This window comes from Carassius carassius, chromosome 39 (assembly GCF_963082965.1).
Source record: "Carassius carassius chromosome 39, fCarCar2.1, whole genome shotgun sequence".
Taxonomy (NCBI): domain Eukaryota; kingdom Metazoa; phylum Chordata; class Actinopteri; order Cypriniformes; family Cyprinidae; genus Carassius; species Carassius carassius.
In genome coordinates this window covers 19,131,063-19,148,619 of record NC_081793.1, presented here as the reverse complement: position 1 = coordinate 19,148,619, position 17,557 = coordinate 19,131,063, and the positions used below count along the sequence as shown (strand labels likewise).

The window sequence follows — 17,557 nt, the reverse complement described above, 5'->3', positions numbered from 1 at the left end:
ACTTAAACTGACAACTGAGACTCCCTATAATCAGTTGTGTGTATCTTTAATATTAAATATTTATTTTTGTTCACATGATCAATATTTCTCTTTCTCAAGTAGTGACCTTAATTAGCAGATGATCTTTAATCATTGCGGTTGATACCCTCACTTTCTTCAACTGAATAAAGATGATATAATAAGTGTGTTTTTGCTTTCATTTTTAGCCTTCTTGTATTTTATCTTTTACACTTGAATTCCTTGCAGTACATTACATGATTATTTTAGAATATGCAAATGAGTAGATGGTTTTATCATTCTGTTGTCATATTGTTTCTTCAAGTGTGAAGACTCCAATTTAGATACTTTAAGAACACATTTAGGAAAGAAAACATGAAATGACAAATACAGTACATTGGTTGTCTCTTTAATGCATTAAAATGCATGATTTCCTCTGCAGTCTGTTGAGTAATTGTGAATGAGTAAAGGCACACCACCATCTTTACTCAAGACTGTGACAGTGCTGTGCTGTGCATGCTTCACAGGTTTATGTTTATCAAGATTCTGGACTAGCTTCTTGATCTTTCTAGATTGCTGACAAACACTGCAGTGGTGAGGTACATAAAGTATTATTGGGAATTGTTGCATAAAATGTGCTTAGTTTTCTAGAAAAAAAAAAAGACAATTTCTTTAAGCAAAATATAGTTTCTGGGTTGAAATTTGTCAGACCTTTTTTCTCACAGGTTCTGTGAGATTAACCCTTTACTCTTGCTAAACATGCTTGAAGTCTTTCAAACAAGTTAATTTCATTACTCCTCAGCATCTGCTGCATATAAATATGTACATTTCCTAATGCCCATAGCCAGTTAAACACATATTTTACTAAGATGAAAAGATAAAACACGAGAGATTAAATGTATCATGATACATGTACGTAAATATCACACTAATCTATCTAATCTCTTATGCGCATAAAGGTAGGAAAACTAAGATTGAATCCGACACCTGCGGCTCTTTTAAAGAATCTGTTTATGTCAGCTGGCGACTCTTCAGGTCATCGACTGCTGTGTTTTGGCTGGTCTTCAGTGCCTCCACATCTCCATCAATGCCATAGACAGGATGCTGAGCCAGTCAGTGTCAGAATACTGTTGTACAAAGGGCTACATCTATACAGTGCGTAGTATTCCAACACTATAAAAATAGATAATTAAACTGTACAAAGATAACAAATACATTCACATGGCTATGTGCCATACTAAGTCTGTTTAGAAGGCATATTCGTGTAAAAAAGGATAATCTCTAAGTCTGCTATGTTAAACTAGCTACGGTTATTTGTGTTTATCATGTTCGCAAATTTAACAAGGAATATTCAGGTGGAAATGCATCTACGGTGCACTTTTAAGTGTAACATGAATGGCCACAAATTTGTGCAAAAACAGTGTAACTAGCATTTTAGGGGTTCCAAAAAAAAAGGAATATAAAATATGCTATCTTGCTGTCTGTAGGATGCAACTTAGCACCTAAGGCTTGCAAACCTATTCTGCACAGTGGGTGACAAGGAATGTCTCAGTGCAGCTTTATGTGCATAACCATTTGCTATACATGACATAGCCTACTAATGAAATAAATTAGACAAATCTGATGCTACTCATAGAACACTCTGTGGTTGAGGTACCAGCCAGTGTTTCACGATCCGGAGCATTAATTCACTGGAGTAACAGTCCGTTTTCATATGCTGTCAGCTTGAGTTCCATGAGCTGTAAACATTCAAAAGATTGCATTTGAACAAAACTAATTTCCTTAATGCATTTTGAAGCATCCTAAGAAGTGTTGCATTTTTTCAACCCTTACCTTATGAAGAACCTATACTGGATAAAGGGGTCCTGTTGTCTCTTCAATTGGTTCTGAGTTGTGGAAAGAAAAAGTTGAGTTAGTTTCGAGTCCTGCTCTGAAATAAGAGTGTTGTTAAAAAAGATGCTGTAATGTTAACATCTCACCACGTAAGGTCCTCCTGGACCTGCACTGATGTACTAGAACTCCTATGAGCAAGGCTCCACAAACAATTACAGCTGCCAGGACAGATAAACTGGTAATTGCTGCCACCCTCCAGGAATCCGAAGCCTCTGAGGGTGGGCCTTAAAAACACAGGACAATGTTACTGGAAGATCTCCAGCTCTTCACATAATACAGAAAGAATCTGACCACTCCTTTTCTGTACGTAATCTTTGACCTATTGCAAAAGCATCTACTTGCAATGCATTCTCATGAGTGTGTAACCTTAGCAATAGTGATGGGAATATCAGACCATTTTAATGACTTGAATCAACAAAATTAACATTTTTTTAAATTCAAGTTATCTTGTTAAAATTTAATTCCCCATTGTCATTCACAGTCTTTGAAAATAGGAAAAATAAGCTTACTTATAAGCACTAAAAGCCTATGTAGGCTGACATTAATTTTAAAGTAGGCCTAGGCTATGCCTCATACTATTTAGGTGCAAATAAGGTACAATCATGTAGGCCTACCTTTAGTTTTTGTATATTAGGGTTACCGCCTTAGTAACAGCTTTTTGTACTTTTTTATGAGTGTTCGTTAACTATCACTTTTATTCATACCAACTGTTTGATTGAATATACTCACATGTGTCACATGATGGGGTTTTCGGGTACTGTTTGCATATATAACAAGGTACACATTGTGCGACGTCTTTGTTCCAGAATTCGGAATTCAAACAAAGGGCTGAACCTGCCAAAATTGAACAAAGAAGCACACACACAAAAAGGTGTCAAATAGCGGTAGCAAATTACAGCCAAAAAGCTGACAAAAACAACTTCCCCGCACGCGTTTCCTGGTAACTTGGGGTGGGTTCGAGGTTTTGCACGTTGGTAAATTACTACTGAATAAGAAGATCCAAGAGCTTTCTTCGCCCTGCCTCTATTTTCATATGAAATGAGATGGGAAATTCCGTTGAAGTGATGAGGTGGTGCTCTCTCGGGGAAACGGTAGGCTATTACTCATGCTCTGTGTGCGTAAGCAAGTCTGAGCTCGATCACGGCCAGACTATGATGCGGCCCGAGTGCATGCAAAGTGTCCTACTGCGAGAACTGAGGACATGGAAAAGCGTCTTCAAGAAAACTAATGGAGTCATCAGTGAAAGCTGCGGGGCTTACGGTTTGTCTTCCGCACATGCTCGCACTCAGGGGAGGTATAAGCTACGTTAAAGGAAATAGCGGAAAGGCAGGTACCACAGAGAGTCTTTCACATAAACAGCTGCGGTCTACATATGATTAACATCTGCAAACTAATCAGCCACAGTACTCTGTGACGTGACTTCTAGAACACCGGCAGATTCTAGACTTCCTCTTGATTTCTCATCCTTGTGAAGTGCGGCGCTACATTTATCCCTATCAAATGGCAATTATTAGTCGGAGCAACTTAATTAAAATAAATAATAGTCCAAATTGAATTTCAAATCTATTCTTGACAAGTTGTGTGCAGACAACGTATGGCCCTACTGCTCACGTTGATTTGTAATCTGATATTGGCCCGGCATTATAGCCTAGGCTACTGTATTAAAGAGTCACTGAAACGTAAAGATCTGCATGTTTATGTCATATACATTAAAGCACATTTAAAAACAGATAACTTCAGGAAGTAGGCTATATTGAATCAGACCTCAGTACATTTTTATCTCATGTGGTGAATGTGGGCAGCTCATCCAAAGGTTAATTCATACATGCTATTGAAATCACAGTCCTCACCACTGCGCCCTTGAGCAATAGTAAAATATCAAAGCCTTGTATATTTTATCCTGCACACCCTAGCAAGATAAATGATTAGTAAACATCAGCTTGAATTTCAGCCCCCCAGTGTCAGTAGTTCTCAAGCTTTGTAATCCAAGGACCCCTTTTGTCAAAGTTTATATATTTGAAGGCCCTCCTCACAGCCTGGGGTTCCCTTTCTTGTACTTCTACTGAAATGACGAGGTGCCATGTTTTACGTGCTTTTAAAATGAACATTAATTAGGGTTTCATTAAAATCGTGAATTGACAAGGGTTTTATTGATACGTGAAAAGTTCTTTGTTACGAAAATGTTTTTTTTAAGAAAAGTAATATAATCAAATAATTAAAATGTTAATCATTATTAATTATTCTAATGAAAAGAAAATATGAATAAAAGTGTCAGTTTTGTTTACATATGTTGTATGCTGCACACAAAAAAATTGCAACTAAGTTGGAAGTGTTTGTAAGGCCCCCTAGTTGGCCTGAGGCCCCTAGAGAACCACTACAGTAAATTTTTGATCTAAGCATTTTTTGATGTGCATGATTAAATCCATAAGACTTTAAATCTAATTTCCTCGATATAATGTAACTTTGTGACATGACATGACATGAATCCGTTTTCTGTCTGTATTAAATCACTGCTTCACTAAAGCCAGTGAATACAACAAGGGCATATGGGCACTTTCCAAGACATTGCCTACGGCTTTTCCATAACAGACAATGCACTTTTTTTTCATCCCTAAACTGTTCCAGCAGTAACATACACATGCCAAAGTAACAAAGACATTACACGCTTCATGTTCCTCGTGGAAAGCTGAAGCCTCTTGTTCACAGCTGGGCACAATACAACCCATGGAGCGGGCGGGAGTGAAATAAGAGCATTGGAATGCGGAACCGGTGGGAACAGTAACTGGTAAAGGAAGCGATTACGAATGAATCAGTTTAACTCCACGTCTCTCCATGTTCACAGCAAGAGGACAAATGAGACATAAAGGTTGGGACTTTTCTCACCAGCAGAAAAATACATAACAAACATCACACATACGCTCTGTTATAACATGGGGATATTAAGCAAGTAAATGGGAATATACTTACTTTTATCCGCGTTTATTCCATGAATGAACGTGGCGATCAATAGAGTAATCCAATGGAGGCAACGCAACATAGCACCGGTATCCATTGAGCCTTATATATATATTGAAATCCCACAGCGATTTCAAAAGATTAAAAGCCACAAATAGGTTTCAAGCATAGCAAAATCGGCGCTTGTGAATGATCCACCCCACACTTTCAGCCTTGTTTTAATAGCGCCCACACCCACGCGTTGGGTTCAACTCCTCTATGAGTCATTTCCTATGTAACGTTACTGTTCTGAGATTCTGTGGCTGTATCTCAAAAGCTTGTGGGCTGTCTATGTAGACAGCGTTTAGGGCGTCCGCAAGACTTAAAATTGAGTTGAGAACCGACATCAAGATTTTCCCAGCAAACAAAATATGTTCTAACGTTTTACTAACGCCCACTTTAAGTCATGAAACATTCTGAATGTTCTCCGAAGTTCTGTTTTAAAAGTTTCACATTGCATAATGGTTTTTATTACTGTTCCCATGCAATGCGAATATTAAGTTAAAATTGCGACCATTTCCTGACCTAAGACACTCTTCTACCAGTTCTTTTTTTTTTTTTTTTTGGTAAATCAAACAAAGCCCGACTGGTACTACGATATTTCAGTGAGCCGCTTCTTTTAAGTGAGTCATGCGTCCCGTTGCTGAACTAAAGACACACTGCCTATTCTTATTCTTTATAGTGAGTCAAAAACAAATCGTGATTGACCAGTCTTTTTCATGCAAATGAAACGTTTCTCTTCGTGAATACAAAACATTTATGAATGTCAGACTGCTGATGGCATCTACTAAGAATTTCTAAATATTCTTCCTCAAAAGTAATAAAAGTACTGTTATTGTTGTTACCGTTAAAGATCTGAACTAGTAAAGAGGAAGCGGAATTGTTATTTCTTTATAATGCCCCAAAACGATGTCTAAGCAGGCAACTCGCTAGGCTTTGAAACACGGCCCTAGAATCTCTGTATTCACAGCACGAGTGGGTAACCTTGAATGATGGTAAACGCACAGAGCGCCTGTTCTCTGACAAGAATTTCGGTTTTACTTTCAAGAGCTACATTTACGTGAAAAAGCCAAATTCTCTAGTAATAGGGAATATCCGCCATTATAATATTGATGGTCTTGTTGACGTAAGGAGTTGATGTCAGACCAATCAAGAAAACTCCTTAAATGAATAAACGTTTAAACCAAGTCAATTTGCGAAAAGAAGTACTTTTTGTAAGAGCATGAACTAGAGACCCCAGTCTCCGCGCACAGAGTATGTTTGAGCAAAATAGGCACATTAAAGTCACCACACCCAACTACGTAATTCACTGTCTCTGGTCCAAGGGAGCAAACAACAGTTCAGTGTTTGGCAGACACACAACACAGACTGAGAGGAAAAGCAGTACAACAGTTATTAATACGATCAGAACTGCAAAACCATGGGTAGGGGGAATGACATTAGGTCAATTGCGCAATATAATGAAAAACATTTACATATATATTCCGGGCAAAAATTTGCAAGTAAAAAAAAAAAAAACGCGGGGTAGGTTTTATTTTCTCCCCAAGACTGCTTCCCCAGTGATCCTTTTCTAATAGTATGCAACTCTGCATATCTAAACCATCTGAAGTTACTAAAGACACATGCATTGTGCAAACTGGCAGACAACATATAGATTGCAATATTACATTTGTAAAGTCCAGTTTCAATTTATCCTTTTGCACCAAGTACAACAATAACATAACCATTAAAATTAAAAGCCAGATTCATCTAGCCAATCAATCTTCAATGCAAAATACATTGCATAAATTTTGTCTAGGTTAACATCAAAGCAGAGAGCTAAGTTCACAAATAATTGTATCCAGTTTTTATTTTTTGTGAAAAAACAGTTATTGACATACATTGATGATATATCTGGTATGGGCACTGTATGGTTTGGTAAATGGTAGGCTACCTACTGAGAAATTGTATTCATTAATATATCTTGGCCTCTAAAGTTGATTTGTGTTTTGTCTTTTTAAGATCACTGCACCACCATCAATGCTTCTAATTTAGCAGCTCTCCTCTTTCCACCCAGTACTCATCAAATCGGTTCCTTAAGGGGGTTCACAATAACAGTGTCACCATAAAAACTGACTGACTGACTAACTACATTACTAGATAGTGATACTGTATGACTCAGATAAAGTCATAATTGTCAAAACAAAACAGTTTCTTTTAACTTTGAATGTCACTCATTCTGTGGAGTTATGACATTTATGATATAATGAAATCTGAGCGGATACAGATAGCTTTCCTCTTTTTTTCATGGTCATTCAACAAAATGCATGTAAAAAATAAAATAATAATCGCAGTACTTTAAAGAACAGACAAAATGTAAGAGACAAAACTCAATGGATTCCTCTGCAATGAAGAAGCACTGCTTGCATGCTGCAGACCACGAATACTTCACAACTGTTTCCATTCTGGCACTGTCTGTTTGGTCACAAGCACCACCTATAACAGATGGGAGTGAAAGTGGCTCCTTAGAACATTTTAAAATACCATATTATGGTAATATTGTGCTTCAAGACCACTTTCATCAGTTCTTTTCTCATCCACTTTTTTCAGTCCATCAAAAAGTGCACACTAAATTAGGTGATGTAGATGCGGTGGAAGTCGTTTGCTCCGAATGCAGCATTGCATTTGGGGCACTTCCTCTGGCGAGTGTCGTAGCGAGTCTTCAAGCATTCATAGCAGAAGACGTGGAAACACTTGGTGAGGACAGTCTCCTTATCTCGGGTATTACAACAGGGACAACGTAATTTAGCCTAGAAAGGGGACAACAGATAAGGTCAGCCACAAATTATACAGTATTAATTTAATCTACAAGGCATTAAATGTGTGAAATTAATTTTTATAGACACTTTAACTTTGCCTATAACTTTTTTTTTTTTAAAGGATGAGTTGGACCAAATAGTACAGGAAAAGCAGACAGCTAGCGGCCAGCACACATAGGAAAAAAAAAAACCCATCCCAGTTGGATTCCTCAAGATGTTGGCTGAAAGAATAGCCACAGTGTGTAATCTACACAAAGAGTGGCTACTTTGAAGAAGCTAAAATTATGTGACAGTTTAACCTAGTTTGGTCACAAAATGTTTCCCACACTTCCATTTGTGTTTTCATAACTTTGATGACTTCATTATTGTAAAATTGTAAAAAAGAAAAAAAAAAACGAATGTTCTTCACAGTTATTTGATCAAATAGAGTAAAATATAGAGAAAAAACATATTGTGAAATATTATTACAATTTAAACAATTGTTTTCCATTTGAATACATTTAAAAATGTTATTTGCTGCTCAATATTTTTGGGGAACCCGAGACACCTTTTTATTCAAGACTATTAGATGAATATAAAGTTCAAACAAACAGCATTTATTTGAAATGGAAATCTTGTTAAACATTACTGTCTTACTGTCACTGTCGATCAATTAAATGCATTTGCTGAATAAAAGTACTCATGTTCCCAATCTAAAAAAATAAATAAAACCTGAAATTTTGTCTGACCTTATACTGATTAATTTCTTCTTGCAGAATCTCATCAGCATCTGTGTACACCTCAACTTTCTTCTGTTTCTCCAGCTTACGCCGCAGTCTGGACAAGTCCTCCTGAAAAGAACAGCACAGTAGAAGAGTTTTCACACACATCGTTCTCACTTATTTGTATCCCAAACTTTTCTACAATGCATGTGCCCATGCACCTGTGCTTTCTTGAGGTTGACGCTCTCCCTCTCACGGGCAGTGCGGTTGTCTAATACTGAGGCTTGGATTTCCCTAAATTTGGTCTGAGTGTGTTCCAGCTGTACTTTAAGGTCCTCGGCCAACTGGGCCGCCTCCACTGCCTGAGCCATTGTGCAAAAAGACAAGCATTAAAGTCATGGTTGTCATGGACATGAGAACAGAGGTGGGCATCTGTGATCTGGTTTTACCTTGCGCTTGTTGAGCTCCAGGGCTTGAGTGCGCAGCGCCAGCTCCTTCTCCAGTGTGGCTAGTGTGCTCTGCAGGACACCCTCCTTTTCTTCTAGTTTTTGCACTACCAGCAGTTGAGCATCCACCTGGGAGAGAGTTAAAGTGCGGATGACAATTACATCAGTATTTTTAGGAGATACCTTTGTGTGCAAACGCTGCCTGCAAGCTTTCAGGTGTAGCCCGAGTCATCGCACTTTCCATAGAGCCCACTGACTAGTAGATTATAAAAATGTTTGTTTTGCACATTCATAAATTCACATGTGGGTGCATGGTGATTGTTTGACAAATTTTTGTTTTGTTTTTTTGCGTACCTGGGTTTTGAAAGTAAGCACTTGGTCTGCCAATTCCTCTTTCTCCTCGCGCAGAAGCTTGTAAATCTGGTTGGATTTGATTCTTTCACTCATAAGTTTGAAGTTGGCATCATCTTTCTCTCTGAGCTGCTGCATGAGTCTGCTGTTCTGCTCCTGCATGTCTTCAAATGCCTGTCCTGTCACATCCATCTCACTCAGCAGGGCCTCTTCCTCCTGAAAGTTCAACACGGGAATCAGTTCATCTGCTTTTTACTATCAGTTAATCTTCTACAGAGGCTATAATCTAGATTTATTCTAACACAAATGTTGACTATTTTGTTCAACTAGACACCTGTTTAGTAGCAGACAATTTTTTCTGCAAGTGTTCAATGGTCTCCTCGGCCACACGGATCTTGCGGAGAGCATCTTCATCTGCCAGCTTTTTGCTTTCCTTTCTTTCCCTCTCCTCCAGTTCCCGCACTCGCTGCCTCAACTCTTCCACCTGCCAAACAATGTTGATGTGAGCATTAAGATAAGGACCACCCCAAGTGAATTGCATGTTAATTGTTTCGTCACACAGAAACACGGCAAATCTTAGTGGGTTCACATACTTCTGCTTTGGACTTCTTTTCTGCGGCCATAAGTTGCACTTTATCTCGCTGCTCCTTTGGGGCTGATTTGTACATGTCTAGCAGTAGTTTCATTTCTTTCTGAGATTCCTGAGCTTTTCTGTAGACATGATCCAAATGATGTGTAGGAGAGGTGACTCAGATGTGAAGTTCATTAAATGCTTTACGATATGAGGTGATATTACAGTTGCCCAAAATAGAGAACATTAAAATACAACACAGAAAGTGCTTTCAGTCTTCAGGTTTATATTTAGTGTTTGTGTGAGTGTGTATACAGTGAAAATATCACCAACTTTTAAAATAATCCCATTTTGTTGCTTTGCAGCCTGAAATGAAGACTGTATACACACACACTTTAATTAAAATAAATGTCACTTGCTTTAATCTAGACTGAAATGAGACATACTTGAGCTCTCCTCGAAGCATCTTCAGTGTGTCAGAGTCCTTCCTTTTCAGCTCCTCACTCCGCTGTCTCTCCCGCTCTCTCTCTCGCTCCCTCTCTCTCTCTGCCTCCCTCTCTCTCTCCCGTGCCCGTTGCCTTTCCAGCTCTCTCCTCCTCTCTTCCTCTTCTTCCTGGTCCTCATCCTCCTCTTTCTTAACTTCCAGTCCTCCGTCACCCACGCTTTCTTCCAACACCAGTGCACCTGCATCTCCACTCTGGCACTTCAACTGAATAACAACAGGAGTGACTTAACACAGAGAACAATTTAGTTAAACTGTAATCATTTTGAAAACACTAACAGCCCACATATGCAATAACACGTGTAGTTAATGGAAGATTAGCTAGTAAAATGTATTATTATTTTTCTTTACAACAATTTAAAAATGATGCTTTTGCTGTTTGAAAACAAGCTATATATTCTTTCATAAACGTGTGTGTGTGTGTGTGTGTGTGTGTGTATAGATAGATAGATAGATAGATAATCATTGTGATTGAATGTTTCCACCTTAAATTTCTGTTATCGTGGGAAATCAAAAAACTGTCAAAGGAGACCAGCATGAGCAATACCTTGTTTATTTCCATCTGTGTCTCACAAAGTTTCCTCTTATATCTCTGCACATCACCTTTCAGCTGATGATTATGGTTTTGAAGACTGCTGATTAAATGTCTCATTTCTCTGTTTATTGGGCCTGAAGTGAATGAGAGAGAAAATATTTTAAGAAAAAGTCAAGAGAGAGATAGTGATTCTTATAGTCATTCAAATAACAGTGGCAAACGTCTTGGTTTGTGATGCTTAGTAAAACGTAAACCCCAGGCAAAACAATGAAGAGGAGAAGTGATGACAGGATACACCACCCACACAGATTTCCTTGCTACAGCCATGGTTACTGTAAAACAAACGGGCCTTGGGAAATTCACTAAGGAATCCCACCTAACCTTAAAGGCGTGACAACCAAAATGCAAATCACTTGTATGAGTGATGCTACCTGCTTGCTCATTGGCTGCAAGATTCTGTTCAAACTCGATCCGTAGCATTTCATATTCCTTGCGCACCTGGGCCAGCGTGTCCTCTAGCTGGATGACCTCAGTGCGTAACTTTTTCTGAAGAGACAGCTCATCACTCTAGAAACAGAGAGAATGACATTCAAACACTCAGAAAAAAACATATTCTGATAGAACTATAAGAAATCTGTCCTGTCTTCTCTCTTACTTCCATGTGCTCTATCTGCCGCAGGTGAGCGTTTTTGGCTGTAAGCAGCAGAGCTCTGGCTTCGTCCAGCTGGGTCTTCACACTTAGAGACTCATTGTACAGCAGAGAGAACTGTGATTGGAGGCACTTGTACTCTGGTGTCTCCTTCAACACATCCTCTGGTATATTCCTCAGATCCATCTACAGAGATACAGAGGTCAGTAATGCATCATGAAAAATAAAATCCCTTTGATATGCCCTCACCCAGCTTCAACAGGAACTACGTTGAGACATGAAAGAAAACTATTCTCATCAAATAATGCAACGGGGTCATTACTGGGAAGTTTGAGATGATGTTGTATTATCATTAAACTCTAACACCTTTAATTTCTCGCTCTCCCGAACAGCTTCCTGTAGCTCTTGCTGGAGTTTCTCAAGCTCTGCCATGCGGCTGTTGGCAAGTTCTTGGTTCTGCACCAGTTCGGCATTCAGAGACTCGAACTGAGAAAAGAGAAATACTTATTGGACAATCTGACGTACAATGACACTTGAATCAGGTCAAAATCATTGCAATAAACATTTTAGTAAAACTACATATAGACATTTGTAAAAAAAAAAAAAAATAAATAAAAGTTTTAGGTTACCATTTTTGAAGGACTTTAAAATATTAAATGGAAATGAAAAATATTGCGTTTGCAACTAACTGAAATAAGTTGAAGTACTACAATTCCTAAAATGTAAAATTAAATCAAAGCTAGATAGTTAAAGCCAAAAACTAACAAAAATGACAAATAGCGCATAAAATGACTTTAAAAGAAACATGAAAAAAGCTAATTAAAAATATTAATACTATAGTAGTATGCAAATAATACTAAAATACAGCTGTTTCCCAGTTTACCTTCTGTATACTTAGTGTGATTTGACCACCTGGTAATCCACCTGAACTGCCAGTGGCATGGTAACCGGTGTTAAGCTGATTTGGGAAAAAAATAAAAATAAATGAATACATGTTCAAGAAATCAACAAAACAAAATACATTTTAACAAAATTATTAATACTCCCCATATTCAAACCACAAAAAGATTAATGTCACTGCATAATAAAATGTATTGACTGTATATTTTGCCTGTATGTTTCTCTGCTTTACTGTGTCTACTGTAAATGACAGTTCCTGCAGTACAGTTTCCTTTCCAAAGGAAGTACTGATAGACATGCAAACAACACGATTACTATGATAATGAACTGCAAAAGAAATGTATTGCATGAAAGAAATGAAACTTATTTTCAGTTAAGATGAAGAAAAAGCCGACCTGCTCCAGAGCTTCTGCTAGGTGTTTATTCAGCTTCTGCTCTCTCTTACGAAGTTTTTCAATGTCCCACTGCAGATCCTCCACAGCGGTTTCCATCTCAGACACTTTAGTCTCTGAACTTGTAACTTTGTCAATCAATTCATTATACTGTGGAAGCAAACACACACACATCTTTAAAATTGGGATAGGCAGTTTTATACTGATACTTAAAAGTTTTTATATACACTTCCGTTCAAAAGTTTAGGGTTGGCAAGATTTATTTTAATGATTTTAAATATCATATGCTTACAGAGCAATTACTTCAGTCTTTAGTCACATGATTTAGTCACGATGATTCAAATAAGTTGATATTGTTCATAAGAAACGTTTCTTAGTATGATTCAATGTTCAATATTTTTTTATGGAAACCATGACACATTTTTTCATAAGTCTGTGATTAATAGAACGTTAAAACAAAAACACCATTTATTTGCAACAGAATGTTACTGTAAAAAAAAAAGCATTTACTTTTAATCAATTTAATGTGGATACATTAAAACACTGATCCCAAACTTTTGAACAGTAACATTAACATTTAATCAATATAAATAGAATAAGGTCAAATGAAACTAGGTAAACAGATACCTCCAATGACATTTTGTGGTGTTTCCCTTGAAGGGAGTATGCAAGATCTTGCAGTCGATTATGTTCATCTAGAAGTGTGTGGTTTGTGGCAATAAGCTCTCGCTGACTATCATCCTCACACACTGACAAGAACAAAGTGCAAAAATTTTATTTAGTGTTTGCAAGCTAAAACATTTAAAGATGCTTTTTCTATAATAAACAGTTTGTGCTTTGAGAATCACAAAAAAAATGAATTCTTATTTTACCAGCTGACTGCACTCGGGTACACAGCTCATCAATGGTGGTATGCAGACGGTCAAATATGCAGACCATACAGGCCACAGCACCCTTGCTGAACTGCATCCTGTCCTGTAGATGCAGTGTGAGCTCCTCCTCACTGCTGTTATCCAGAGTGGCCAGGAAAGCCTTTGCACTCTCGCTGAGAGGTGGTGGAGGAACTTACAAAATAATAATAAAAAAAGACCAAAAACAATATGAATGTGGATTGTAAAAGCTGCTATGAACAGTTTCTGTGTGGCCTAGCAGATAACAGACACAAGATGCATTAATGTTTTACATTTCAATTTTGATCCTTTGTTAACCATGTAAAGCAGGAGTCACCAAACTCGGTCCTGGGGGGTCTGTGTCCTGCAGAGTTTAGCTCCAACTTGCCTCAACAAACCTGCCTGGAAGTTTCAAGTGTAGCAAGTAAAAACTTGATTAGCTGGTTCAGGTGTGTTTGATTAGGGTTGAAGCTAAACTCTCCAGGACACCGGCCCTCTAGGAATGAGTTTGGTGACCCCTGCTGTAAAGACTGAAATGTGAAATACTAATAAAAAACAAAAAACAAATCATTTCTAAAATAATTTGCACTTGTTGTTTCTTGAGTATCAGATTTGATACGTCAGGATTTTTTATGGCTTATAAAATATGATAATATGTGGATAAAGAATACATACTCGAGGAGGTAAAAAAAAAACACACAAGCAAAAAATATGCAATTTGTTGCAGACATAAAAAGATAAGATGGAATTCTGATTTCATCCTTAACTATTACTAATAATATAAAAGTTATTCTAACGTTTAGTTCATAAAAATTTGTACAAATTTCTCAGCAAAAAGACACATCTGCCATGACCAGAAAAGGAAATTTTTAATAATAATAATTCATTACATTTATATAGCGCTTTTCTAGGCACTCAAAGCGCTTTACATATTCTGGGTGTATCTCCTCATCCACCACCAGTGTGCAGCATCCACCTGGATGATGCGACGGCAGCCATAGTGCGCCAGAACGCCCACCACACACCAGCTTACTGGTGGAGAGGAGACAGAGTGATGAAGCCAATCAGCAGATATGGGGATTGTTAGGAGGCCATGATGGTCAGAGGCCAATGGGCGAATTTTAGCCAGGATGCCGAGGTCACACCTCTACTCTTTTCGAAAGACATCCTGGGATTTTTAATGACCACAGAGAGTCAGGACCTCGGTTTAACGTCTCATCCGAAGGACGGTGCTTGTTGACAGTATAGTGTCCCCATCACTACACTGGGGCGCTAGGACCCACACAGACCACAGGGTGAGCACCCCCTGCTGGCCTCACTAGCACCTCTTCCAGCAGCAACCTAGTTTTCTCAGGAGGTCTCCCATCCAGGTACTGACCAAGCTCAGCCCTGCTTAGCTTCAGTGGGAAACCGGTCTTGGGCTCCAGGGTGATATGGCTGCTGGTTTTAGTATTGTATTGTTACTTGCTAAAAAAAATTTTTTTTCAATCAGACAACAGAAGCATGCAGTAGATTGAGTACAACTGTTTTTTTCCCCAGCAAGTTTTGAAAATGTGCATATCAATATGAAACAGTAGGCTTTACAGGGTTAATATGATAACTAAATAAACTATAAATATCAACATGATATAAAAGCAGTTGTACTCATTCTACAACATGTTTTTGTTGCTTGATTGACAGTATTTTTTAAGCATGGTAACAACCTTTTGTACAATTCTAAAAAAGCTTTATTTTACATATTTGTAGATATATATGTACATAGTGAATTGGAGTCTAACTCCTTTCATGTTTACCGGGAATTCCATCCTGCACGGGTTCCTTCTCAGAGTCAGGAAGCTGCTGTTGCTGCTCTTGCTCCTGTGTCTGTTCCTTTTCTTGCACTGTTTGTTGCTTTTCTTCTTCCACCGCTTCAGCTGAAAGTGGAGGCTGGGGGAGACCGTCCTCACTTTCTATTGGAGCTGGCAAAGGAGCAGAAGGTTCAGGAGCAGATGATGGGGCTGCAGCAGGAACCGGGACGTCTGGAACAGGAGGGGTGGCAAGGGTCTGGACTGGTGTTGGGCCATGCTTAGGCTCCACACGTTGCAGCAGTTCATGGATATTCTCCTCAAGCTGTGAGAACAGAGTGTTCAAATATGCCTGTCTTGCTACTCATTTTATGTGCTAAAGCAATAGAATAGTGACGAACCTGAGTCCAGCAGCGGTTGACAATAAGCAGTGTGGTGTCATCAGTTGCCTGCCTCTTCTCCAGCTTCTCAATCTTCTCCCTCAACTCATCCTCCAAAGCCTGCCTTTGTTCAAGGCATTCACAGAGCTTCTTGTTCTTGAACTGAATAACCTTCATGTCCATCTCCTCCTGCAAAAGACAATTTGGGGCAAAATTCCAGAAGCTTCAACAGACAATGTGGAGAAGTCAATCTTGTTTACAAAGGTTTTCAAGGTTGTGTCAGAAACATATACTAACATTGAAAAGTTTGGGGACTGTAAGATTTGTTTTAAAAGAAATTAATACTTTTATTCATTAAGGATGCAATAAATGGATCAAAAGTGATAGTAAAGTCGTAATAGCAACATTAAACGAACCGTAGAAGAAACTCCTCCAATGCGGATGGGCTCGATGAGCGTAGTGGTAGTCTTCTCCTCTTTCTTCAGCTTTTTTTCAGGAGGGCCAGGGGGACTATCCCCTCCTGAGGGGCGCTTCCCACCCCCTGCACCAGACATGCTTCCCTACAAAAATTACTTAATTTTAGACTCAACTTTAAAGATTATTATAATATCATTAAGACCTTAATCACAGGCAAATTATAGGTAGGTAGATAGAATTATTAAACGTCTCTTTTAAAACTGTCATCATATACTCACCCTCATGTTGTTCCAAACCTGTATGACTTACTATCTTTGGTGAAATACAAATTGGAGGTGTCAGGCACAATGACAGCCTCAGTTATCATTTAGTTTCATTGTGTGGAAATAAATATGCAGTTTAACGTAAATGATGGCTGACAATGTCACTTCTAAACATTTTGCACAACATTTCCTTTTGTGTTCTACAGAAAAGCAAGTCATGCGGATTTGTAATAACATGAGGGTGAGTAAATGATTGAACATTTCTTTTTGGGGTGCACTATCACTTTAAGTAAGACAGCTAACGTTATCAGTTCTGATATTATCAAATAAGACACTGTAAAGAGATTTTGCATAGATAATATCTACTTAAGTGGCCTAAAATTGGCTTTACATAATCAATATATTACTCTGTTCTCCCAAAACTAAATGGTGAACAATAATGAGATGATTTACACGGAAACAACTGTCACTTAACTCATGAATTTGAGATAGTCTGATATATTAATGCTGGCTAACGACGGCGAACTAATTTTTACTTATTGGATCTTTTTTATAATGAAATAAAAAATAAAGACGATTTAACAGTCATTTGAACCCTATCACTATTTTTTTTTAAAGTAAAATATTATACATTAATTTCAAGCGACCATGGCGCTTTGAATGAAGTTAGCTTCGATGCTAGGTGAAGCCAATCAAGCGAGTTACAAAAAAAACAGGCCTTTTTTTACAGTAATAATTTTACAGTGTGTTATAACTATATGTCATAAGCAATACGACAACGTTTTAGCTACCTCACTGTTACAAATGTCTATAAAAATATGTCTGTGTTAGTGATTTTCTTTGCAACCACAAACAAACCTCCACTCCAGGAAAACAGGAAGAACATGAACACTGACACTACAGGAAAAACTATTGTCTATCAAAATAAAAGCGAGCGTGTATAGACAGGCCCTCACGTATGTTGAAACGTTTTTGTTTCTAGCACTCATACCTTTTTGGACATTTGTTGTGATCACAGATGCATTTGCTCGATTGAGCGATTTAAAAAACGTATGGTTGTGCACTCTTTAGTGCTGGTCTGATAGATTACGTCA

General features: G+C 38.1%; 1 protein-coding gene and 1 long non-coding RNA gene across 2 annotated transcripts; both read right to left on the bottom strand.

Moving 5' to 3' along the window:
- Window positions 1–385: 385 nt before the first annotated feature.
- On the bottom strand, window positions 386–5,115 carry LOC132121560 (uncharacterized). The gene is made up of 5 exons (XR_009426279.1): window positions 4,858–5,115; window positions 2,620–2,724; window positions 1,977–2,114; window positions 1,831–1,883; window positions 386–1,736 (listed from the first exon to the last, which is right to left on the bottom strand). It is a non-coding gene; the product is annotated as an uncharacterized LOC132121560 (long non-coding RNA).
- A 1,410-nt stretch (window positions 5,116–6,525) lies between these two features.
- On the bottom strand, window positions 6,526–17,477 carry LOC132120985 (E3 ubiquitin-protein ligase BRE1B-like). Its single transcript, XM_059530190.1, has 21 exons — window positions 17,455–17,477; window positions 16,200–16,343; window positions 15,805–15,972; window positions 15,398–15,728; window positions 13,602–13,793; window positions 13,357–13,478; window positions 12,733–12,879; window positions 12,321–12,395; window positions 11,804–11,923; window positions 11,444–11,623; window positions 11,220–11,355; window positions 10,801–10,922; window positions 10,198–10,460; window positions 9,774–9,891; window positions 9,515–9,664; window positions 9,184–9,396; window positions 8,833–8,958; window positions 8,605–8,745; window positions 8,411–8,512; window positions 6,997–7,673; window positions 6,526–6,846 (listed from the first exon to the last, which is right to left on the bottom strand). The coding sequence occupies exons 1-20, from the start codon at window positions 17,464–17,466 to the stop codon at window positions 7,497–7,499; spliced, it is 3,039 nt and encodes a 1,012-aa protein (XP_059386173.1). The 5' UTR covers window positions 17,467–17,477; the 3' UTR covers window positions 6,526–6,846; window positions 6,997–7,496.
- Window positions 17,478–17,557: the final 80 nt, after the last annotated feature.